The sequence below is a fragment of the Typopeltis vanoorti genome, chromosome 2 (genome assembly GCF_054136105.1).
Source record: "Typopeltis vanoorti isolate ZY-2024b chromosome 2, IOZ_Tvanoo_1.0, whole genome shotgun sequence".
Classification (NCBI taxonomy): domain Eukaryota; kingdom Metazoa; phylum Arthropoda; class Arachnida; order Uropygi; family Thelyphonidae; genus Typopeltis; species Typopeltis vanoorti.
The window spans coordinates 113,603,916-113,631,553 of NC_143550.1; the positions used below are offsets into that span (position 1 = coordinate 113,603,916).

Here is a 27,638-nt window from a genome sequence, read left to right on the forward strand (position 1 = left end):
ATAGAAGGAATGGATGCAAGTTTTTGCATGTGTGCATTGAGTTTGAGGGAAGATTGGATTTGTATAAAAGAGAATGCATTTGGTATCAGGAGTCTTGAAAACCTAACTAGTATGAAACCTAATGCATAGAATCAGGGCAACCAAATTATAAAGGGAGGAATAGTGAAAATGTAAGAGCAACAATGTTATATAACTGTGTTAATGATGGAAATGAGTTTAATCATGAAATGTTGATGAGAACAGAACAATTTCGACTTTGTGTTCATCCGGTTCAAACCCATCAAGTGTGTCCAAAGATGTCTACATGAATAAGGCACTACAGAAGAATAGGATCTGCAAGTTGTCCAACTGTGTCATGCAGACTGCAGACAAGAGTATACAAAAGAACATGCAGGTAGATTATAATGTCTGTACACAAATGCTAGGAGTATCCAGAACTCAAGGCAGCATGTGACAGAAAGAACTCGAGGTCAAAGAGTGTTAGATTTGATTGTAGTGTCAGAGGGCATAAGTAAAAGGTGTAACTATTCATTTAAAGGCGTAACTATTCTGCCTCCGGTTGGTGGCAGTGATCATGTGGTACTCACTTGGGAAGTGACTAAGTTTAGGAATGTTCCATTCAGAAAAGGTTATATGCTGAACACAAAGCAGGAAATTATGACCAGCTGAGGAGTATACTGAGTTCAGTGGAATGGGATTGGTTTGCTGGATTGGAAGAATATCGACAGTGCATGGGAAGCATTTGAACAATACTTAAATGATGCGATATCAGAATGTGTCCCGAGAGTTCAAAGAATAAATAGGTCAGTAGTCAAATGGATGTGTAATCTTATTGAGCAAGAGATTCATAGGAAAAGGATGATGTGGAAGGAATCCTTTGTGCATTGGAATGATGTCTGCTATGAAAATTATTACCAGGCTAGAATAGTCACAGCTGTTGTATGGAAAACAAAGTCTGAGTATGAAAAGAAACTGGTGCTGCATGCTAAAGACAGCCCACAGAATTCTATTGATATGCTGCAAGTAAAAGAAAGAATGATTATGAAACAATAACTTTTCTAAATGCAGATGGCATGAGGATAAGAAATGGAGAAGAGGTTCTTCAACTAATGAGTTCCCATTTTCTTAAAAGCTATCATCCTGGTGTATATGGCATTGAGCTTACTGCTACCTCTTCACTGGATGAAGAAACTCAGGTGTATGAGGATGAGATATTAGAGCTGTTGCAAAACTGAATGAGAATTCAGCAATAGAAACTGATGGGATATCAGCATGTGTGCTAAAAGAGTGTTCAACTGAACTTCCTTTGATCAGGCTGTTTAATATGAGTCTGAACAGTGAAGATTCTGCAGGAATGGAAAGAATGTATGGCAGTTCCATTGCACAAGGGTGGTGCAAAGTGAAGATTTTGGAAAAATTGGTTTGGGCTCGTATTCAGAAATGGATTGACAGTGAATCTCTACTTTGCAATGAGCAACGTGGGTTTAATAAGGGAAGGTCATGTTTTAGGCAGTTGCTCACATTATATAGCAATGTTAGCATGGCACTAGACAAGGGAAATGAATAGACCATGATACTTTTGGATTTTGCTAAGGCTTTTGACAGAATATAGCATTGTAGACTGATGAATAAATTGGAGAATATGGGTTTGGATTATAGAATGTTAGCATAGATAAGAGAATGGCTGACTGACAGATATCAATAGTAGTATATGGGGGATGTGAGTCTGAAAGATTTAAGGTAACCAGTGGTGTACCACAAGGATCAGTGCTTGTTCCACTGTTATTCGGTTTATACATTGGGAAGGATTTGACAAGTGACATACAGCTATTTGCTGATGATACAAAGATAAGTAGGGTAATCAGCAATGCTGCTGATATGAAGTACTTGCAGAATGATTTGAACAGGCTGGAATTTATGGGCATGGGAAAATGGATGTAATTCAATGTCAGTAAATGTACAGACTCATTGTGGGAGAACCTTCCTAGGAAACACAAAATACCACTCCTTGAACTCATTGACTGTTCTTGCTCTCACCACTCTATCAGGCAATGCATCCCACGGTTCAACCACTCTCCATGCAAAGAAACCACTCCTCACACTCTTTTTTACAGGTTCCTTTTGTAATTGCCAGGGATGGCCCCCTTGTCATCGCTCCTTCCTGCTGTTCCACCAAATGAAAGAACTCCCTAGTGTCAACCCTGTAACTGCCTCTTAACAGTTTAAAAGTCTCGATCCTATCACCTCTCCTCCTTCTATCCAGCAAACTCTATAGTCCACATTCCCTCAACTGATCCTCATAACTAATATTGTACAGTCCTGAAACCATCTTTATTATCCTCCTGTGTACCTTTTACACAGTTAATTTATCCTCTCCAAATCCTGGGGACCAAATTTGAGAACAATAGTCTAAATGTGGACTGATCAGAGTCTTATACAACGGAATGACTTTTATCTCTGCAGGTCAGTGTCCTCAGTATTGAAGCAATCCTCTGGGTTACCTTCACCACCTTTGCAATATGCTCCCTGAATTTCTATTGGTGAGATTATGATATGACATTGGATATCTAATCAATCATTGCTAAATTAATGAGGTTAGTGATCTTGAAGTGTTAGTAGATAGGAAGATGAAGTTTTGGGCCAAATAGCAAAGATTGCAAATACAACTCAAAAGATAATTGCAATACTGAAACGAATGTTCACATGTAGAGATAATAATGTCCTTTTGCCTCTTTACAAGGCCTTGATAAGACCTCACTTGGACTACTGTGTGCAGGTCTGGTCTCCTGGTTTCCATTTTCATACAGTGGAGAGCGTGCAAAGGAGAGTGTTAAAAATGATATCACGATTGTGGAATACTGATTATGAACAGTTTGAAAATTTGTCAACTGCATACACTATCAAACAGGAGAAAGAGGTGGGGGGGGGTGATATGATTGAGACTTGCAAACTTCTGAAAGGGCCATGCAGGATTTCAGTTGATGGAATTTTTCAATTTATGGAGGGTGGAGAAAGGACAAGAGGGCTTCCTCAGAAGCTGAGAATGAATGCTACTAAGAAGGGAGTGAGGGCTAGATTTTTCTCTCATAGGGTGGTGCATGATTGGAATGGATTGCCATTGGATGTTGTGATTGCATGCAGTGTGAATGAATTTAAGAATAAGTATGATAGCTGGTGCATGTAATATGTGGCCTCTCTCTCTCTCTATGAATCCCTCCCTGCAAGTCTCTCTTAATAATAATTGGATAATAATAATAATCCCTCCCTGGTTAACGTACCCATTTAACTAACAGGCTTGAAGGTTCAGATCCCAACTTTCGTGAGTGAATCACAGATATTTTATTTAGAAGTATAATATAAGTGGCATTATATAAACTTCTTATATACCACACATCTAAGCTCAAATTCATACTAAATGAAGACTGAATGGCAGTCAATATTTCGTATGAATCAACAAACCCATGTTGAAAACTCTGCTATGTTCAACCCAATTCTGTATCCTACTTCTCAGCAATCTCTCTAGTACCTTCACCACAACTCCAGATATACAGATTGGCCTATAATTTGAAACCACACTGCCTTTATGCAGTGGAACAATTTGACCTTCTTTCCACTCCTTTGGAACCTGTGCTGTTGTAAGACTCTTTATTAAACAAGCATGCCAGTGCTACTGCCAATTCCCTGGAACATTTCCTTAAGATGAATGGGGACATGTCATCAAATCCTATTGCCTTATTGACATCAAGGTTATTTATTTCCTCAAATAATCCTTCTCACTCACAATTAAGCCATCCTCTCCTATGTCCTTTACACTCAACTTCCTCATGATTCTACCCTGAGTAGGATGAAACACCCTTATAAATTGATCACTGAATATCTCAACAGTGTCTTCGGCAGCAGTTAGCATTCTACCATTTTCATCCATTAACACCATCTTACCATGATCATTCTTCCTTATACTTGCCACATATCTGACAAACCCTCTAGGGTTTTTCTTTGCTTGTTTTGCCAATTTCTGCTCATACTTCATTTTTGTTTTCCTTACTAACTGAGTCACTCTTCTGGCTTGTTCTTTATACTCTTCATGTAACTGATTATTACTATCATTCATCTTGTACTGCCTCTAAAGTACCTAAGAAGGTACTTTGGAGGCATTCATGCTTAAGCCCCTCATTCATCAATTTTACACCTACCTTATTCAGCTTTTTGGCCTTTGGAATACAATCACACATTGATGCTGTTATGTATTTCTGTCGCTTTCCAAGTGCATTTATTTCCCTACTGCTCAACTCCTCATTCCATGCTGCTTAAGAGACAGCTTAGGAGCACCAAGCTGTCTCCTAAGCTGTCATAATCACCAGCTTTATAATTCCACATATATCCTTTCCTCACAGAAGTCTGCATATGGCTAGCCACAACCTAGGTGATCACCTCATGATTACTCTCACCAACTGGAGGAAAACATGAAACTCCACTCATAATTACATTCTCTGACAATATGATCAGATCTAAAACTCTTAATCCTCTTGTGCCCTTCTTTATGTCTGCCTGAGATAGTTTCTCTCAAGAACTTCAGAAATTCATTTTCCTTATTCCCAAATGCTATTTCTTCATTCTGATCTATACCTCCGTAATTAAAATCAGCCATTATAATTACCCTTCCTTTCTTCCCTAATCTAAGTTGCTTATACATTTTTTCATTACTACCCTTCACATTTCCTGGCCTATAGCAACATCCAACTAAATATGTCTCATAACCAGTGGCACTGGTTATGTCTCATAACCAGTGCCACTATTTCCGACTTTCATATCTACCTTATGTGTACTTAATTCCCCTGATATCATCAGCAGCACTCATTCTCCTCTCTTCTTGCTCTTTCTATCTTCACGAAAAATACTGTATCCTTCCATTTCTATTCTCATTTTGATATCATCTTCATTCAACATTTTTCACTTATTTCAATGATTTTGGGATAAATAAACTCAACCACCAAAACCATTTCATCCCCTTTATTTTTGATACTTTTGGCATTCGTAAACAAACACAACAGTTCATTTTTAGGTCTATATCCAGTCCTACCAAAGCCATTGGTTGGTTGTGATTTCCTCACCACACTACCCTTACCCATTCACCTTTATCACCACTTACCACATATGTCTGCTCAGTTTCAACTTCTCCCCACCCATATCGCAGTGTACTCCATCTTCATACACACATTCACTGTACATTTGGAAGGATTTGACAAGTGACATACAGTTATTTTCTGAAGGCCTGAGCTTTCTCCATTTCCCTGTTCTTCTTGCATTCCCAATCTCTCTTCTTCTCTCACACTACCATTATTTCCACTGCCAAGCACTCCTGTCTCTTCAATACCATATAATATTTGCAGAATTATAAGAACCCGCATAAGAGAAAATTTTTAAAACTTCTATATATCGAGAACAACTACTACAATGATATTCATTACCTGGTGACCAGCCTTTTGACTGATGGTAAGACATTTCTCATCCCTGATTCTTCCTACACAAAAAAATAAGAAAAAAAAAAAAAATAAATCCAATTTGTGTGTGTTTTCAAAACATCCCACTTAAAGAGAAGAACAGAAGGAGAGAGAGAGAGAGAGAAAAGAGAGAGCATATATGTGTATGACAAATGTTGCATTGCCCTATGTGTATATTAGTGTTACAAAAAATAAAATAATAGTGGCTAAATTTTGCATTCTATCATCCTGATAGAATGCAAAATTTTAGCATTGTATAAAAATACTGAACAAGATTTTCAATAAAATCTTTTATAAATATCACAATATTGATTTATCCTTGATTTGAAATCAAATAGCCTAAAGTTTTTCATGTTATGTTTTAATTAAATTATGAAAGAAATTCTGCAAATCAGCTAGGAGAGGTTTTGGCTTATTATTATTATTATTTTTAACAGTAAAAAGGTTAATACAGTGAATGAATATAGTTGAATTTGCTAATTATAATTTTTGTTTATTATTTTAACGGTATAATAGAACACAGAAACTAAGTAAATAATTAATTTATTGACTTGATGCTGATATTTCGCTGGTATTATAACCAGCATCTTCAGAGCACAAAAACACTGTCACAATACGCGAGACTAAAACAACATGGTGTACTTAACCAAAATTGTAGCAGCAACACAAAGACTAGAGTCCTGATTTTGGCGCCCTCTATCTGAAAAAAAAAAAAAAAGTTTTCAGTTTTCAGAAAACCCACACATACAGGCAGATACTTACACAAACAATCACACCATCATCCTTCTCAACAATATGGCATATTAAAAACGCTAACCCATAGAGCGAGAGCAATCTGTTCAAATGACAAGGCTCTGACTGCTGAACTGACTCACTTACGCCACACCTTCTTGGCCAACGGCTACAATCCACAAAAAATAAACAAAATACTAAACACTCCTAAGAAACCCCTCCCACCATCCACCACAGAGAACTACAACAAAACAGTCACCATCCCCTACATTAAAGGCACATCCGAAAAGATCTCAAGAATCCTCAATAAACATAAACTACGCACCACATTCAGACCATGTAGCAAATTAGCCACCCTCATCCGCTCACCCAAGGACAGCATTCCTCCTTTATCACATCCAGGAGTCTACCAAGTACCCTGCTCATGCAATCAAGCCTACTACAGTCAAACAGGAAGAACTGTGAATATCCGCATCAGCGAACATAAACGATACGTCTGGAAATATCATTATGGGAAGTCGGGCCTAGCAGACCATGCTCTGGATACCCCTGCACACAGGATCAACTGGAAAAACACAAAAGTACTACACAGAAACCCATATAAATCGGAGAGATTGTTCTTAGAGGCGACAGAAGCCCTAAAACACACTCCAAATCTCAATAAATATGGCTGTATTAACTTGCCGAAGATCTGGGAGACAGTCATATTAAGAAAAAAACTAGCACTTTTCTAGGACTCTAGTAATATATGATAGCGTTTTTTTTTTTTTTTTTTCAGACAGAGGGCGCCAAAATCAGGACTCTAGTCTTTGTGTTGCTGCTACAATTTTGGTTAAGTACACCATGTTGTTTTAGTCTCGCGTATTGTGACAAACAGTGTTTTTGTGCTCTGAAGATGCTGGTTATAATACCAGTGAAATATCAGCATCAAGTCAATAAATTAATTATTTACTTAGTTTCTGTGTTCTATTATAACGTTAAAATAATAAACAACATGTTCGACGAACACATAAGTCTGTCCACACGTTTAATTATAATTTTATTTGAATGATATATCACTGTTCAAAATAAAAAGTATTGATTATCATCATAAAGAACAGCCTTTCTAGAATTATTTCATAATGACAATACTGTGATTAGCAACACACATTGGCTCAAATGTTTAATCATTTCTAGGATGCAAAGAAACTATTAGGGGCTTTGCAATTGAAGGTGAGTTAGCCTTTCTCATGTAAAGGTGGTAGGATTTCTCTCCCAGAAACAAGGATTTTTTATATAAATGTAATGATATATATCTTATCACAATATCACTATTTTAAAGATTAAAAAAAAAAAAAAAATGTTGATAATAAAATAAACTCTCTAACCCAGTTGGTAATATCAATATCCTTTAGGCAAAATGACCTGGTTCTGAATCTCCCTTTAGGATGTGAAAAACCTTTATAAGGACTTTTCACTGAAGGAAAGCTAGTTGATTTCATACAGAATTATAGGTTTTTCTCTTCTGGAAATTCAGTTTTCATCCTTCAGGACAGAAGAAAACTGGCCAGAGAATACATTCATTTGAAATACAAAGATTATGTAGATAAGATTAACCTTCTTCCTATCTATTTTAATATTAAGTTACTCTGAAATTAAGTGACAGGCAAGGGAACTCAAGATGATGATCACAGCATAAATGAATTTGAATTGAATATTGAAGATTTTTCATCACCAAATATCATTAAATAAATGATATTTGGTGATGGACTTGAAATATTTCTTTAAAAATTTTAATTTTAATTACCTTTTATTTGAAATAATGTGGGTAGTAATTTTAAGATTACTTACAGGTTGGATTGAGCCTGTTCCTGGTGATGACAAAAAAGCATTTTGTCGCTTTTGTTTGAAAACACTTAGAGCTCATAAGAATGACCTTCTTAAGCATTCTCTGTGTCCCAAGCACATCAGTTGTATGAGTGAAGTTAAAATGGGTAAGATGATAAAAAAATTTTTTTTTCCAATTATTTTAAGAAATACTGATGAAGAAGAACAGTAGCATAGATGATTGAACCTTTTTTGAGAAATTGAATCATAGTTTTGCAGTTAAAGTATTGATGCTTTAACAGATATTTGCTTCAGAAAGTCAAGAAAGTAAGGAAATTTGCTTAAGCTAGTATTTCACAGATAAATTTATAGCTGTATTTTTTTAAAGAAATTACAACATAGACTACTATATTAACTAAAATTAATTAAATTGATATTTCCAATATTTTGGTAAAGTCAAGTCAAAAAAGTCTCAACATATTTTTAAAATAGCTAAACAATCAACATCCTGGGATCTAGATCACATTAGAAAAAGAAAATAGCAGCAGTCTCCCCCCCTTCCTTATTAGATTCCACCTCATGCCCATGGCTTCAAACTCACTGCCACATGAAAAACCGTTACTAGTATTACAATCATAGGTCTCAACACTAACTGGATTCAAGTCATCTGACATCATTAGCAGCATGCCTACTCCTCTCCTACCATATGTATCCTTCCTAAAAATACTGTACTCTTTACATTCGATACCACCTAATATATCTGAAAGCCAGGTCTAACTAATGCTTACAATCTCTAATCCCAACATATTGACCAAGGCAATACTCTACCTCTTTGTTTCTGATACTCCTAGCATTCGTATAAGCTACCTGCATGTTCTTTTGTATACTCTTGTCTGTAGTCTGTGTGACACAGTTGGAGACAAATTGCAAATCTCTGTTGTTATCAGGTTGACATGGAAGAAATTTTTCAAGAATGTGAGGGGGGAGTAGAACAAGAAGCCATTCCTGAAAACTGTATGAGGAGGGTGAGCAGAAGGTTCTTTGCATGGAGAGTGGTTGGTGAGTGGGATGTATTGCCTGAGTGTGCTGTGAATGTAATTGAATCAGTTTAATGATCAAGCTTTTTGTGTGATAATTTATACCTCCCATAATGAGTCTCTCACTACATGGAGGTCAGATGTTAATAATAATAATTACTAAATTTATTTAGTTAATAAATCACTATGCAAGTATTTTGTCTTGGTTACCAATCCATTGGCATGGACACAAAGAAATACAACTAAGCTTGTGCCTGCAAGTACACTTAGTGGGAAATCCTTTGATATCCTGCCTTTCATACTCTATAGAATATGAAAAGCAAGATTGGTGAATGTGGTAATGCTATGGCAGATTCTAGAAATAATCTTTCCAATTTATATCTATTCCTGTATGAACGGGAGGTTTCCCCTCCATCGGATCTTGTGATTTGTATAATATGGGGTCCACTACTCCAAAGTGTCTGTAGTGCAGATGATTGACACAGTTTCTGTGTTCCTCCAGATGGATGTTAGCAGTCCTTCCTGTTTATCCAAAATAGGAAAGCTTACAGGAGCAAGGTTAGTTACAGGTGCTGTATATAGACCCCAGGAAGGTCTAAATGATGGAGAGGATCTTTCGATGAGCGGATAAAAATGGCTGATGTATGCATCAGCCATTTTTATCCGCTCATCGAAAGATGACATTATTATTGTTCTCACAGATAACAGATTAATTTGGAAGAAGAATGTAAACAGGAAGTGCATGAATTAACCATTACTAGTGGTGTGCCACAGGAATTTGATGGAGTTTATCATATCTTTTAAGGATTCATGGAACTGTTGAATTTTCCATTGAAAAGTGATTCTAGTAACACTGCTGAGGTTAATGTCAGTTTCCTTTTCTGATAAAAAAAAAAGTTCACTTGAAATTCATTATTTCCTGGTTTACCTTCAAGCATTGTATAAATATTGTGATAGTCCAACACAAAAATAGAAACGCTATTTTTAAGAGATTGCACGACTAGTTTTGTCTTCATTCGACTGCACAACAAGAGGAAACTACCAACAAACCATTGCGAAAGACAAAAAAATCTATACACTAAAGGATTAATTTATTAACATTTGAAACTATGCTATCTTTTCATTGTTGAGCACGTGCATGCATTGAAGATCTCATGAACACCAAAGTTGGATAGCAGCGCAATGACAGTCTGATAGATTATAGCTGAGGTTAGTGTTGAGATGTACTGGATTGAGGACGATTTCTTTAGATTTTACAATTCTTCTTTCCAGTTCATCATAGCAATGAAAGATATTCTCCGATTTGTCCCATAAGACTGGATGAATGATGGTGTTTTCCTCATTAGTGCCAGCAGAATTCATGTCCTGAATTCTGCTGGCACTAGTGCTCTGCCAATGGTTTGACAGAGCACTAGCTCTGGTTCTGCCATATGTAACGTCTCTTTTATGTTCTTCTAGACATAATTTGATGGATTTTTCTGTCTGCCAAAATAAGGCATATTGCAGTTGCACCACTCTCTCAGTGGTGCAACTGCAATATGCCTATAGACCATTGACAGAGCTAGTGCTTTGTTTAATATCTGTATCTGATGTTATGCCGATAAGAAACTACACTCTTATCTTAGCCAAAGGCCAAGAAGTGAAAAGCATAGTATCTGTTCTATCAGTTTAATATCTGATATGGCCCCATTGGCCCTCTAATATTAAACTGATTTTTTTTTTTTTTTTAACTAAATTATTACTATTGGGCTTGAAGAAATCCAGTTCTATATTTTCTATTTTTAGTCATAGATGGAGGACTCCATGTAAAGAAGATAGCTTTCTGTTTGGGATGCATAGTTAGTGAGACAATTAACAAGGACCATTACAATTTAAAGCTCAACTGCATAGTTTGAACTGTTTGAATTTAAACTTTTAATGGAAGAACATGGCAGTGGATTTGAGCTGTGCTAAAAAAAGTGTTTTTAAATGTTGTATAGTGATGACACACAAGCTGGTCTATAATTAGACACTTCCAGTCTGCTACCACCCTTATGCAATGGCACTATCTTATTTTCCTTCCATTCATGTTATGGGAATGATAGAAGAGGAGAGAATAGAAACAGTAGAAGAGAGGAAGTGAGAGAGAGAGTTATGAGAATGATAGCAGAGGAGAGAATATTAACAGTAGAAGACAGGGAATGAGAGAGAGTTATGGGAATGATGGAAGAGGAGAGAATAGAAATAGTCGGAGTGAGGGAATAAGATGAATGCGAGGGAGTGCTGGAACCAGGGATAGAGTAATGCCAGGACAGCAGGTAAGTAGGAGAATACAGAGAGAAAGGATTAGAGGAGAGAGAGTGAGGGATGCAGGTGAGCAATCAAGGAACAGTGGCAAGAGGTATGATGTATGGAGACTCGATGATTTGTGGTGTGCAAAATAGAATGCCTGAGGAGTGTTAGCCTAAAGGAATGAGAGAAAGAGAATGTGAAAGGGTTGATGAGATTATTGTGATGGTGGCATGAATGACTTGGGAGACAGTGTGAATCGGATGGCAAGAGTTCTGAGGTTCATGCTTGAGGTTGTATGGAAGAAGACTCAGAGAGGGAAGATATAGTGTGTGTGTTGCTCAGGTATGATCATGACGAGCTGAGCAGAAGAGCGGTAATAATGAATAGCATAATAGCCAGAATGTGTCAAAAGAGAGGATTGGAATATGTGGATGCTTGGAGGGCATTTGAGGACAGAAAGGAACTGTATGCGAGAGACTGCTTGCATTCGAATGAGGAAGGACTTGCTGTTTTCTGAATGAGTTGGTGTGTCAATGCAGGGAAACTAGAAGTACCAGGGTGGATGGTAGCAGAGGTGGCCTCTTGTGGGAATGGGGATGACTTGGAGGAAGGTAACACTGAGTCCAGTGGAGTCTGGAGGGGATAATGATAGGTATAGAAGCAGTGACATTTTTGTGCATTATTCTAATGCCAGAAGTATCCGGAATAAAGGAAATGAATTGATGGTGCTGATAGCATCAGCCTGGCCAAAGATTATTGGAATCTCTGAGATGTGGTTGACTGAAGATGATATAATAACAGGAATAGAAGTAACAGAGTACAGCATTTTTCAGCAGGAAAGGAAGGAAAAATGTGGTGGTGGAGTACTGCTTATAATAAGTGATGACTAATGTCCTCTAGGAGTGGAGGCTTTGGAAGGCAGTGACACTAATGGTTTTGAAAGCATATGGTGTGAGGTAGAGGTGGGCAAGACAGAATATTTAGTGGGGTGTTGCTACAAGCCAAGGCACACAGAGGGTAGGGAGCAGGAGATTTTTATGCAGTTGAGCTTGGCAAGTGCAAGAAGAATGATTGTTATAGGAGATTTTAACTACAGCAGTATAAGCTGGTGAGAGGAAAATACATGTAGTAATAAGGGAATGGAATTTCTAGAATAATTGAGAGACAAATGTCTTAGGCAACATGTAATAGATGGAACAAGAGGTTCAAGAGTTTCGGATTTGGTCACAGCATCAGAAGAGCTGATAATAACTGAGATGACATCTCTCCCCCAGTTGGAGAGAGAGAGAGTGACCGTTTGGTTTTGACTTGGAAGATGAATAAACATGCAGGAGTATCAAAGAAAAGGGAACGTATGTGGAATTATAAGGCAAGTGATTATAATAATCTTAGATATCAATTTTGGGCAGTTCCATGGATGGCAGAATTGGAAGGTTGGGATATCATTAGTGATTGGGAAAATGTGAAGGAATATTTGTTAGCAGCAATAGTAAGGCTGTATTCCATGAGTGAAGAAGAGGACACAATTTGGTGTAAAGTGGATGACAAATAATATGATGTGATTAGTATGCTAAGGAAAGCGAAACTGGAATGTAAGAAGAGATTGGCCCTGAGATTCAAAGAAAATCCTAAGGAATTTTTTTAGCTATGTGGCCAGTAGGAGGAGAAATGGTTGTGAAAGAATGACATCGTGAGATAAAAATGGGAATAGAGTGACTGAATGCAGAGGACATAGTGAAGTTGTTCAGAGGATTTGAATACACACTTTATTGGAGTATTTCATCCTGGAGAAGTAAGTTTTAATACTAGAGAGATAGGGCAGGTTCGAGGTTTAGAGGTGCAAGAGAAGAGTGTCAGCTTTACTGACACTCTTCTCTTTCACCTCTAAATGTGGGACTGGATAGTATTTCACCATGAGTTTTCAGAGAATGTGCTAAAGAACTGAGAGCTCCATTGACCACACTTTTCAGTGAAAGTCTGTTATAGGAAAGGTTCCCAAGGAATGGAAGGAAGGTAAGATAGTGCCATTGCATAAGGGCGGTAGCAGATTGGATGTGTCTAACTGTAGGCCAGTTCATGTTTCATCAGTAGTTGTTAAGATCTTGGAGAAATTAGTGAGGGACCATATATAGTGTTGGGCAGATGAGGGTAATGTTATCTGTGAGAGTCAACATGGTTTGTTAAGGGGCGCTCTTACTTTAGTAATATGATTGCCTTTTATAATAAAGTGACAAGAGCATTTGATGAAGGAAAAGCTTATACTGTCATTTTTGTATTTTGCAAAGGCATTTGACAGGGTGCCAAATAATAAGCTGATATTAAAGTTGCAGCACATGGGTTTAGATATCAGGTTAGTCAACTGGATTCAGGATTGGTTGTCTGATAGGTATCAGAGTTGTGTATGGTGGGGCAGTATCAAGGAAGCAGAAGGTTACAAGAGGGATACTACAGGGCTCAGTACTGGGACCTGTATTGTTTAATCTTTATATCAATGACATTGTGAATGGATTGCAGGGGGATATTCAGTTGTTTGTGGATAATGTGAAGCTGGGAAGGGTTTTAGTAATAGTGCAGATGTGGCAGCCCTGCAAGAGGATTTGAATAAACTAGACAGATGGGCAAATGAATGGGGAGTGTCAGTTTAATGCAGCAAAATGTAAAGTCTTGAAGTTTGGGATACGCCAATGGGAGGCTGCATACCAGATTGGAGGAAGAGCTGTACTGGAGGAAGTAGGGGAGACAAGAGATCTGGTGGATGATGATTGATAGAAAACTGAAATTCAGGGAACATGTTGCAAAGGTTGTGAAGGTAACCCAGAGGATTGCTGCAATACTGAGAAGGACACTGACCTGCAGATATAAAAGTTATCATTCCATTGTATCAGACCACACTTAGACTATTGTTCTCAAATTTGGTCCCCAGGATTTGAAGAGGATAAATTAACTATGGAAAGAGTAAAGAGGCAGATAACAAAGATGTTTTCAGGACTGTACAATGTTAGTTATGAGGATTAGCTGAGGGACTGTGGACTGCAGAGTTTGGTAGATAGAAGGAGGGGTGATATGATTGTGACTTTTAAACTGCTGAGAGGTAGTTACAGGGTTGACACTGGGGAGTTCTTTTGCTTGGTGGAAGGAACGATGACAAGGGGGCCATTCCTGGAAGTTACAAAAGGAAGCTCTGAGCAAGAGGGTGAGGTGTGGTTTCTTTGCATGGAGGCTAGGTGAACTGTGGAATGCATTGTGTTAGATCTTGAATGATGTCTCTATCAAGAATAGAACTGCTCCATTCAAGATTTAACAAGAGAACAATATCAAGCAAAAGCACACTTCTACTCTTGGCAAAACAGATATAATATGTGAAGACGCAGATATTAACTTTGCTTAAAAAAGGAATTAAAATATAAAAGAAGAGGTTGAATCGTAAATTAAAATGAAATCGAAGGAGGAAATAGATATTAAATTGTACTATGTTTAAGGTTATTGTCTAAAATAGATGGAATTTTAATTTGTCAAAAACATCAATGTTAAAATATACCATGTATAAAGTCGTGTATCATTGTGCGAACGAAAGTTCAAAGGTTGCAGTTTGACCACCAAAGATGACATAACGAGTGATGAGTAGGCATTTATGGAAGGTGCAAGAAATTCGCGTTCCCCGAAAAAAGCGATGCGCGTACAGCAAGGAGGTGACTTCACTCGGTGACAGCAAATGGGAGAGCGTCGTAGAGAAGTTCAGATGTGGAAAGAGGGCGCTATAATGGGGTTTAAAATGGATTCACATCATTGAGAGGCTTCTTTTTCACTTCTTTTTACTTTTTCTCCTGGTTCCTGTGGTGTTCCCATAGCAAAGGTGGACGAAGCTAACTTGGTTAGCCAAGTTAGCTTGGTTCACCTTTGCTACGAGTTGCCCAGTGTTGTACTATCTTACCCCAGTCCTGAAGATATTTTCAGGCACAAACTTTTTTTGCTCACACTTGAATAAAGGATTAAACTAAATTTATTATGAACTGCACTTAAATGGATTCAGAGTTAGATGTCTGGAGAGACCTTTATTCACTGAGAGTGTGGAAGTGCAACATTAGGAAAACTAAACAATTAATCGTAGATGCAGATGAAAATGGTGAAGGTACCCATAAAGCAAATGAGTGGGTAAATGAACAAAAAATGCACAATCTAGTCTCTCAGACAACTGTTAAACAGGGGTAGTCAATTGAGAATGTAAAGATGGTTGGGAGCCTAAGGGGATGATGCTACAGTTTCTATATACTAATGAGCATCAGGAGTAAAAGAGAAGAGTTTTTGGCATTGGTTAGTGCAACCTTGCCAAATGTTATTGGCATTAGTGAGACTTACTAACAGCAAATGATATAGTTACAGGGATAGAATGTGATGGATTTAGTATTTTCAGATTAGACAGGATGGGGGGGGGGTACTGTTGATGATAACAGATCAATTGCAGCCAACAAGATGAGCCAATCTGGTGTGAGATTGAGGCCAGTAGGACAAAATATAAAATTGATGCTGCTATAGGTCGGGAGGGGGTATCAAGGATGATGCAGAAGATATACATCACTAGATTAGTACAATGAGTTCAAGTTGAGTAATTATTATGAGGGACTTGAAATTTGGAGACACAGATTGGAAGGAAGAAAGATCACATAGCAGGATGGAAATGGAATTTATCCACTTACTGAGAAATATTTACTTGAAGCAGAATGTGAAGGTGCTGGATTTTTTTTTTTTAATATTCTTTCTTTTAATATGTTGAGCCCTTTTAATGTTTTTTTTTTAATATGTTGAGCCCATACATGAGAGGTTGGTTGATCATCCTATAGTACATTAGTACCATTATTATATGTGTAGTCGGTTGGGAAAGGAGGAACTTGTTTACATTTGATTTGAAAGACTGTATATTGTATTCCTTGGGAAACACAACACGGGGAAGTGTTCCACAATACAGCAGTTGCAGGGATGAAGAAAGAGGAAAAGAAACTTGTTCGAGGTGCACTGTGAAGGGATGTTGAGCAGCAGCTGCATATGCTTCAATGAGCTTAGTACTAAGTGGGGGAATCATTGATGTTATTTCACATGAGCATTTCCCATGGAAATATTTGTAGAATATACATATTGCAGAAACCAAACATCTGTGCAAAAGTGTGTATATGTGGGGGGGGGGGGGGGATAGTTGGTAAGAGATGGGGCATTAATAAGTCTAATTGCTCATCTGTGTATTGATTAAAACATTTTGAGGGAGCTTTTAGGGGCTCCACCCAATATGTGAGAGCAGTATTCAATAGCTGGGCAGATTTGTGATTTGTATAATATTAACAGCTGTTCAGGGGTGAAGTAATGTCTTGAGCAAAAGAGAAATCCTAGTCTTTTTGAAGCTGAGGATGCAATGGTTGTGATGTGTTTATTAAAAAGAGAAATCTCCAATTGTCTGGAAATTTGGATATTGTCAAAAAGAATACTGGGAAAAAATGGTTCTTTTTTATGAGAAATAGGACAGGACAGAACTGGGTTTTATTAGCATTGAAATTGATGAGGTTATCTGAACCCCCATTGGAGGATGGCTTGGAGATCAAAATTGTTGTTGGATCCATAACTAAGGTGGCTACATTGCTTCCAATTGGGTAAAGTGATCATGTGGTCTTGACTCGGGAGTTAGCAAAACATGTGGATATTCCAGTTCAGAAGGGAATATATGTGGAACTATGAGGCAGGTGATTGTGATACACTTAGAAGGCAGCTTGAAGCAGTATCATGACATAAAGATCTGCGAGGGAAGGATGTTTACAGTGCATGGGGGGATAGTCGAGGGATATCTGGAGGAAGCAACATCACACTGTATACCCAAGGTCAGGATGGTAAATCAGGTAGAAGTTCGATGGGTGAGTAGTATCATAAAGCATCAGCTGAAAAATAAGAATATGTTGTGGAGGGTATATAAGAAGAAAGGTGACCAGCATGGTAAAGAAAACAAAATAGACTATGAAAGGAAATGTTTCCAAAGAAGCAAAAGGAAATTCCAGAGAGTTTTTTGTTATGTAGCAATTAAGAGGAAGGATAACTTTAATGAGTGCAGATAGTAGAGAGAGGTAATAACATAGGCATACGAAATTGTTGAGCTACTGAATGAGTATTTTGCAGGGGTATATCATTCAAGTAAAGATATTGTTATGGCAGAGGTGACATTGACTAATGTTGAGAACAGTGGGTTGATGAATTAGAGGTACTTAGGATATTGCAGAATCTGAATGCAAATGCAGCTGTAGAATTAGATGGGATATCAACTTGCATTTTAAGAGAATGTGCAGGAGAACTGGTAATGCCTTTGACTAGTTATATGATTTAAGTCTCAGCTCTTGTGAAAGGAGGGCAAAATGCAAATACAGCTGTAGAATTAGATTGGATATCAACTTGCATTTTAAGAGAATGTTAAGGGGAACTGGTAATGCCTTTGACTAGGCTATATGATTTAAGTCTCAGGCTCTGGCAAGGTCCTAAGAGAGTGGAAGGAGGGCAAAATAATTCCTTTTCATAAAAGGAATTATTTTGCCACAGGATACCACATGGAACTCTATTATGCAAACTGCAACAAATTGGGATGGATTTATTATTATTATTATCAACATTTGACCTCCATGGAGTCAGAGACTCATCGTGGGAGGTACTCACTATTGCATACAATGCTCATCCAACCATGTCTTAAACTGATTCAATGTCTCCACATTCACAACACACTCAGGCAATGCATTCCATTCACCAACCATCCTCCATGAAAAGAACCTGCTTCTCACTCCTTTGCTCACATTCTCTTTATACAGTTTCCAGCAATGGCCTCTTGTTCTACTCCCATCTCCCATTCTATGAAAAATCTCCTCCATGTCTACCTGATAACAACCCCCTGACCAGCTTATATGTCTCAATCATATTCCCCCCTCCTTCCTCCTATTCACAAGGCTCTGCAACTTACATTCTCTCAATGTGTCCTCATACTCCACATTCCAAAGACTACTGACTACCTTTGTGAATCTTCTCTGAACCCTTTCCAACATATCCTTGTCACCATGAAAACCTGGTGACCAAATCTGTGCATGAAGCCTGATCAAGGCCCTATACAATGGAATCATAACCTCTCCATTTCTGCATGTCAGGGTTCTCCGCATCATTGCCATTATTCGATGTGATGTCTTCACAACTTGTGCAATGTGGTCCCTGAATTTCAGGTCCTTGTCCACCATCACTCCTAGATCTCTCATATCTTCTACTTCTGTTAAAGTTTACCCACCAAGTGTATAGTTTGCATCCCATCGTTGCTTACCAAATTTCAAAACCTTACACTTGGCAACATTGAACTGATAGTTACACTTACCTGCCCATTTATGCAATCTATTCAAGTCCTCTTGTAAAGCATTAACATTAGCCTGACTGTGCATTGCTCTCCCCAGATTTGCATCACCTGCAAACAGCTGGATATCACTAGTTAAACCTGACCCAATATCATTAACATACAAATTGAACAACAATGGCCCCAAAACTGACCCCCTGCGGCATGCCACTGGTGACCTTTCTCTTTTTTGATATACTGCACCCCCATATACAACTTTCTGATACCTATCTGACAGCCGGTCACTGATCCAACACAGAAGTCTGTTATCCAATCCCATCTGTTTCAAGTTATTTAAGAGCTTGTCATGTGGTAGTCTATCAAAAGCCTTTGCGAAATCCAAGTATTTGCATTCCCTCTGTCCAAAGTATTTGTCACCTTGTTATAGTACATAAGTAAGTTAGTGAAACATGATCTCCCCTTAACAAACCGATGCTGATAACCGCAAAGAATACTGCTGTTATCAACCCATTTCTGTATCCTACTTCTCATCGATCTCTACACTTATTTGAACTGGTGATATGGATAAAAGGGTGACTCAACCACAGACACCAAAAAGTAGTGTATGGAGGAGTAGAATCCAAGAGAAAGCAGGTGACTAGTGTTGTGCTGCAGGACTCTGTGCTTGGACTACTGCTGTTTAATGTGCACATAAGTAATACAGGAAATAATTTGAAGGGAGATATTCATTTGTTTGCTGATGATGCAAAGTTGGCTAAGGGTAATAGTCAAATCAAGATGATGTAGAGAACTTGAAGGATGATTTAAATAGGCTGACAGTATGGGAAAACATGGGTGTAAATTTAATGTGGAAAAGTTTAAAGTTATGCATTTTAGGATGAAGGAACTGTACTTGGGATGCTTAAGGGTCAAAGCTATATAACTGAGAGGAGACCTCCACATAGCCTTTAAAGGAATGCAGAGAACCGACCAGGGCTTCTGACCTAATGTCCAATCCTCACCTTCTCGTGGTGCACTCTGTTGGGTATCTACTTGGATACTGAACGAACGAGGATGGGCTGACAATTTGGGATTTAGCCGACCAAATTGTATTCTTATTGGTTAAACCAAAATAAAAAATGATGGTACAACATGACAAAATTTCATGCCGACTGGGGCATCGCCCAGTTAAACAAGGCCCCCGTTGTTTTCGCCAGGGAACTAGGGCGAACAGCGAAAAGTCAGCTACTGGAACAAATCTGAAAACAAACCCCAACTCAACATCACCAGAGTTAAAGATAGGTACTATCAATGTAAGAAGCCTGAATGCAAAGAAATGGAGCTAACTGAAGAATTAGATAAGTACCAGATCGACATAATAGGGGTGACTGAAACAAAAAAGACAAAAACTGGTGAGATCTTTCTGAGCAATAAATACAAAATGTTATATTCAGGCAATGACAATCAAGGAAAAGAAGGAGTAGCCATAGTATTCAACACAAAATACGAGGCTAATCTTCTTGAATGGCAGTCAGTCTCAAGTAGAGTAATGTGGGCAATGGGGAACTGGACAATGAGACTTATTTGTGCCTATGGTCCCACAGAAGGTTCTACTAAGGTAGAAGTGGAGGAATTTTTTGAGGCTTTAGAAAAAGCAACTGACACAATGAAAAAGGAAAAGTTGGTCCTTGTTGGGGATCTAAATAGCGGAGTAGGAAATGAGACATGCAAAAATATTATGGGAAAATTTGGAGAAAAGAGCAAAGCTAATAATAATGGCAAATATCTGTTGGATTTCTGCTAAGGACATGGACTGTTATTACTAACACCATATTCCAACATAAAAATGTGCACAAATTCACATGGAGAGAAGAGGCTAGGAATAAGAAAAGTCTCATTGACTATGTTATAGTTGATAGTGACTTTTTCTCCCTGGTGCAGGACATCAGAGTATACAGAGGATTTGAAATTGGGAGTAATCACTATTTAGTCTTGAGCAGGATAAAGTTGAATTTCATATTGAAAAGAATAACATCTATTTCCTTAATATGAGGAAATACGAATAAGAGGTATTTCCTTACTGAGTGTTCCTGGCAAGATCTATGCAAGTATACTCGAGAAACGGTTGAGAAGAATTGTGGAAGAAAAGCTTGGTGAAGAACAAGCTGGATTCAGGTCAAATAGAGGCTGTCAGGATCAGATCTTCACTTTATGACAAATAGTGGAGAAATCATGGAAATATAACAACGATCTGTATTTAAGTTTTGTCGATTTGGAAAAGGCATATGACAAGGTGCCAAGAGAGAAGCTATTCAGTACGCTAAAGTTATATGGTGTCAATGGGGCATTATATCAAGCAATACTTATTCTTTCTTTGAGTTGTAAGTCAGCAGTTAGAATTGAAGGAAGTACAGGAAGATGGTTTAATGTTAAATCTGGTGTCAGACAAGGATGTACATTATCCCCTCTGTTATTCATTATCTATATGGATCACATTATGAAGGAAAGTGGTATTAAACATGATATCAAAATTGGAGATGTTAATGTCAGCTCTCTGCTCTATGCAGATGATGTTATACTTCTAAATAAATCTGCTACAAGTCTGCAAGATTCTCTGACTAAATTGATTAGCTGTTGTAATAGATATGGTATGAAGGTCAGAATAAAAAGACAAAGAGAATGAAAATAGGCAGAATCATTGAAAATGTCAACTGTGTTGTGAATGGAGAACCTATAGAACAAGTAAAACATTTCAGCTACTTAGGCACGATTTTTACTGAAGATGGTAAATTAAATATAGAATTAGACAACAGAATCAGCAAAGCTGGTATGGTGGGAAGTCAGTTGAATAAATTCATATGGAATAAGAGAGAAATTAGTCGGAACACTAAATTAGCTACTAAATACAAGACAGTGTTCAAACCAGTTTTAAGTTACGGATCTGAGAGCTGGGTCAGAAGTAAAACACTTGACCAAAGACTAGAGACCACAGATATGAGAGTCCTGAGAAAGATTAGAGGCATGAACAGATGGCATCAATGGCAATATGATATTAAAAACGAGGATATTAGGAAAGAACTTGACATTGTCAGCATCCCGGAATGCGTTAGCAGAGCTAATCTCAGGTGGTATGGTCATTTAAGCAGAATGGGAGAGGAAAGATTAGGAAAACAAGTGTTCTCTGCCAGGTTGGCAGGAAAACGACCTATAGGAAGACCAAGATATAGCTGGATTGATACAGTAAAAAGTGCCTTAGAAGACAGAAATATAAGACCTGATGATATTGGAGTCTTGACATTTAACAGACTGATTTGGAGGAAAATTGTAGATAGGGAGTTTGTAATGATGTAATTTTTTTTTCATGTAGTACTATCATATCCTGTATACCCCTTGAGGGTACATGGCAGGAATTTGATGATGATGATGGAACTGTACTTCAGGAAATTGATGAAGCCAGGGATTTGGGGATAGTAGTTAGAGAGTTGAAGTTTAGAGGATACATTAAGTAGCCAGGACAGCTCACAGGATTACATGGTTATCGAAGAATATGCTAACAAACAGAAATGAGGGAGTTTTATTATTCCTCTTTATAAAGCCTTGATATGAACACATCTGGATTATTATTATTATTATTATTCAGGCCTCCATGGAGTCAAAAGATTCATCGTGGGAGGTCCTTCCTAAGAACATAAAGTCTGTCAAGACTCATCGAGGGGGAGGTCCCCCCCCCTAAGAAACACAAAGTTTATCATACCATTCTTTAAACTCATTGATGTTCTCGCTCCCACCACTCCATCAGGCAATGCATTCCACGGTTCAACCACCCTCCATGCAAAGAAACCACTCCTTACCCTCTTGCTCACAGTTTCCTTTCGTAACTTCCAGGGATGGCCTCTTGTCATAACTCCTTCCTGCTGTTCAACCAAGCGAAAGAACTCCCCAGTGTCAACCCTGTAACCACCTCTCAACAGTTTAAAAGTCTCAATCATATCACCTCTCCTTCTTCTTCTTCTATCCACCAAACTCTGCAGGTCCAAATTCCCTGAGTCGATCCTCATAACTATCCTTGTACACTCCTGAAACCATCTTTGTCATCTGTCTTTTTATCCTTTCCACAGTTAATTTATCCCCTTCAAATCCTGGGAATCAAATCTGAGAACAACACTCCAAGTATGGTCTGATCAGAGACTTATACAACGGAATGATAACCCTTTTATCTCTGCAGGTCAGTGTCCTTCTCATAATTGCAGCAATTCTCTGTGTTACCTTTACCACCTTTGCAATATGTCCCCTAAACTTCAGGTTTCTATCAATAATCAACCCCAGATCTCTTGTCTCCCCTACTTCCACCAGTATAACTCCTCCCATAGAGTATTCAGCATCCCATCAATGTTTCCCAAACCTCAAGACCTTACATTTTGCTGCATTAAACTGATACCCCCATTCATTTGCCCATCTATCTGGCTTATTTAAATCCTCTTGCAGGGCTACCACATCTGCACCATTACTAATAATCCTTCCCAGCTTCGCATCATCTGCAAACAACTGAATATCCCCTTGCAATCCACTGGCAATGTCATTGATATAAAGGTTAAACAATATAGATCCTAGTACTGAGCCCTGTGGGACCACACTTGTCATAATTGCAGCTCTGCCTCCTTGAAACTGCTCCACCATACACAACTCTCTGATACCTATCAGACAGCCAATCCTGAATCCAGTTGACCAATCTGACATCCAGACCCATGTGCTGCAACTTAAATATCAGCTTATCATGTGGCACCCTGTCAAATGCCTTTGCTAAGTCTAAGAAAATGGCAGTATATGCCTTTCCCTCATCTAATGTTCTTGTAACTTTATTATAAAAGGCTAGCATATTGCTAAAACAAGAGCGCCCTTTCACAAATCCATGTTGACTCTCACAGATAACATTACCCTCATCTGCCCAATGCTGTATATGGTCCCTCACTACTTTCTCCAAAATCTTAACAACTACTGATGACACACAGACTGGCCTATAATTAGACACTTCCAGTCTATTATCACCCTTATGCAATGGCATTATCTTACCTTCCTTCCATTCCCTGGGCACCTTTGCCAAAGCCAGACTTTCATTGAAAAGCCAGGTGAAAGGCACTGTCAGTTCCCTAGCACATTTTCTCAAAACTTTGGGTGAAATACCATCCAGTCCTACAGCTTTACTGACATCCAGAGTACTCAGTATCTGAAACACACTCTCCTCCTGTACGTCTAAACCTCGAACCAGCCTTATCCCTCTAGCATTAAAACTGACTCCTCTAGGATGAAATACTCCAATAAAGTGTTCATTGAACAATTCCACTATGTCCTCTGCAACATTCCCTCTATTCCCATTTTTATCCCACAATATCATTCTTCCACAGTCATTTCTCCTCCTAATGGCCACATAGCTAAAAAATTCCGTAGGATTTTCTTTGGATCTTATGGGCAATCTCCTCTCATATTCCAGTTTCGCTTTCCTTACCACTAGTCACTCTTCTGGCCTGTGTCTTATATTGGAGTATTTCATCCTCTTTTTCGCATGCTGTTTAATGTTGTTTGTCATCCACTTTACTCCAAATTGTGTCCTCTTCTTCGCTCGTGGTATACAACTTACCATTACTGCTAACAAATATTCTTTCACAATTTCCCACGCACTAATGATATCCCGGCCTTCCAATTCCTCCCTCCATGAAACTTCCCAAAGTTGACGTCTAGGACTATTATAATCACCTGCATTATAATTCCACATAAGTTCCCGTCTCTTTGATACTCCTGCATGTCTATTCATTTTCCAAGTCAAAACCATATGGTCACTCTCTCTCCAACTGGTGGGAGAGATGTCAACTCAGTTATTATCAACTCTTCTGATGCTATAACCAAATCCAAAACTCTTGAACCTCTTGTTCCCTCTGTTACATGTTGCCTAAGACATTTGTCCCTCAAGAATTCTAGAAATTCTATTCCCCTATTGCTACATGCATCTTCCTCTCTCCAATTTATACTACTGTAGTTAAAATCTCCCATAACAATCATTCTTCTTGCACTTGCCTAACTAAGCTGTCTAAACATCTCCTGGTCCCCATCCTCTATGCTCCTGGGTCTGTAGCAACATCCCACTAAATATCCTGTCTTGCCTACCTCTACCTCACACCATATGCTCTCAAAATCATTTGTCTCACTTCTTTCCAAGGCCTGCACTCTTAGAGGACATAGGTCATCACTTATCATAATCAGTACTCCACCACCATGCTTTCCCCTCCTATCCTGACGAAAAATGCTATACCCAGCGACTTCTATTCCTGTTGTTATAATTTACTGTGCTCAGGTCTGGTTATCAGGATTTCTTGAGGATAAGGAAGTGGTGGAGTGGATCCAGAGGCAAGCGACCAAGATGGTGAATGATCTGTGGAATGCTCCTTATGAGGATAGCTTGAGGGTTTATGGAATGCAAAAGTTGGTTGATATGTGAAAAAAGAGGGATATGATAGAAATATTTAAGTTACTTAAAGAATTTTAAAGGATTGGATAGGGGAGAGATTCCAAGGGTATGTTTGACATGGTTCTGGGAAATATGTCGAAGAAACAAAGGAAAAGGAGAAGGCCTAAACTAAGTTGGCAGAGAATGACAGAAAAATAAAGAAGCGTGGATGGTTGAGAGAGCTGGAGAGTAGCAGAATCAGTTGCATGAAACAAAAGTAACTGAAGAAAATTGTTCTCAGCCTTATGTGCCTTAGGCCACAAAAACAAAGTAATGTGATTCTGCCATTCTTATTTTACAGTAGACCTCTTTGCTAACCTTCCTCTAAGATTTGGAGAAACAGGCATTTAATCATTAGTGGCATCGAAATCTTCTTACTAAGCTATCATCTTATATCCCCTCCCTCCTACTCTTTGCATCTGGATTGCCAGTTTCCATTTTGATTATACATTGCATGTCATGGTTCTAACCTTTCTCTCATCAGATTTATTTATCAAAATGGAAACTGGCTATGTACTCGCACCTACCTTTTCCTCATATACATCACTGAACTTCTCTCTCAGACTTAAGATTCTATTAATAGTTTTGCTGTTATATAATAATACTTTCCATTCCTCTTCTTCATTTAAGAAATGTATACTGAAATGATTCAAGCTTCGAGATCATCTTTAACTAATGTGTTAAGCACTGAGCTAACCATTTTCAAGTTGGATGAAGGTAATCATGTGGGTTTCAATGCTTTTGAAACACAGTCCAGTTTTATTATCCAGAACGAAGATACTACTTCACTCCCATTTACTTTTGATACTGTCCAAGAAGTGATTTCCACTTCTTGAACTAATTTTCATATCCATCTTATCCTGGCACAAACATACTACATCCATAACATCCTCATCCTCCGAAAAACTTGATGTATTTTTTTTTTTTTTTTTTTGTTCTTAGCACTACTTTCCTACTCACTCCTAATGCTTTATAAATCCCATATCTGACTAACATCTCACATTTGGGGTGACACACAACCCCTCCCCCCCCAAGAATTCTTGGTATACAGAGAAGGGCAATCTGCTTAATAGATGACCATCCTTTGCAGACTCCTTCAAGTCACTTTTTTTTTTCATAAGTTATCTCTTTATGCATTATGGCATAGGTAATTTCCTGGGCAGTACTCAATCAAACTGGCCACTGCCACTTTTCTTTAATAATTTAAAAACATAAATAGCCACTGGTCAACATTGGTGCACAGTTCACTTCCACACATATTATTATTATTGTATGGGTGGCTCCATGGAGTCCGAAGACTCATCGTGGGAGACCCAAAGTATCCACACAATCTATCATATCTCTCCTTGAACACATTAACAAAGTTCTCACAACTGACTTTGGCAACCCATTTCACTCATTCACAATTCTCCAAGCAAAAAATCTAGTCCTCACTCCCTACTAACGACGTCTTTATTCAACTTACAGGGATGACCCCCCCTTGTTCTGGCCCCCTCTAGCTAAGTGTTGAAACATTTCCTCTGGGTCAATCCATGAAATCCTTTCTTTGGAACAGTCTTCTCCATGTTGTTTTTCCAAATGAATACAACCCTCAGATTTTCAAAAAACTTTGTTAATTGATTCCTTCTTTCTCCTTCTTGACCACTTATCTGTAAATGGATGGCACCATTGCATTTTAGGTGTTGTGTTAGAGGTCATAAGACCTATGGCACAAAAGTGTTGGATGAAAGAAAAAAAAGAAAAATTGAAATTGCTTGGAGTAAATAAAAAGTGCCACGTTTAGACTCTAGAAGGATTCATACTATCCATCACTTAATCCACGTATTGCACTAATGTTTTATAGATCTGCAATGCATCATAGCTTGGCGTAATGTATAAAACTCCTTAATACTTTGTAGACCTTCTGCCCAGTCATGTATAGCATTTTCTTTCCAGCACTCTCTCACTCACCATTTCATTCTTACTCGATCTTTGCCTGAAATCTGACTCACCAGAATGAAATGCCTTAATTATTATTATTATTATTAAGAGAGACCTCCAGGGAGTCAGGGAGTAAATAAAAAGTGCCACGTTTAGACTCTAGAAGGATTCATACTATCCATCACTTAATCCACGTATTGCACTAATGTTTTATAGATCTGCAATGCATCATAGCTTGGCGTAATGTATAAAACTCCTTAATACTTTGTAGACCTTCTGCCCAGTCATGTATAGCATTTTCTTTCCAGCACTCTCTCACTCACCATTTCATTCTTACTCGATCTTTGCCTGAAATCTGACTCACCAGAATGAAATGCCTTAATTATTATTATTATTATTAAGAGAGACCTCCAGGGAGTCAGAGACTCATCGAGGGATAGCCACATACCACACACACCAACTATCATACTTATTCTTGAATTCATTCACACTGCTTGCACTCACAACATCCAATGGCGATCCATTCCAATCACGCACCA

General features: G+C 38.2%; 1 protein-coding gene and 1 pseudogene across 1 annotated transcript in view; both read left to right on the top strand.

The window, feature by feature from the left end:
• The window catches only part of LOC150109348 (uncharacterized), a 233,482-nt gene that overhangs the window by 22,112 nt on the left and 183,732 nt on the right, over window positions 1–27,638 (top strand). The window contains exon 3 of the mRNA XM_090407573.1: window positions 8,066–8,206. Coding sequence (XP_090263699.1) covers window positions 8,066–8,206 — 141 coding nt within the window. The remainder of the gene's footprint in view (window positions 1–8,065; window positions 8,207–27,638) is intronic.
• On the top strand, window positions 10,689–10,811 carry LOC150109349 (U2 spliceosomal RNA; annotated as a pseudogene).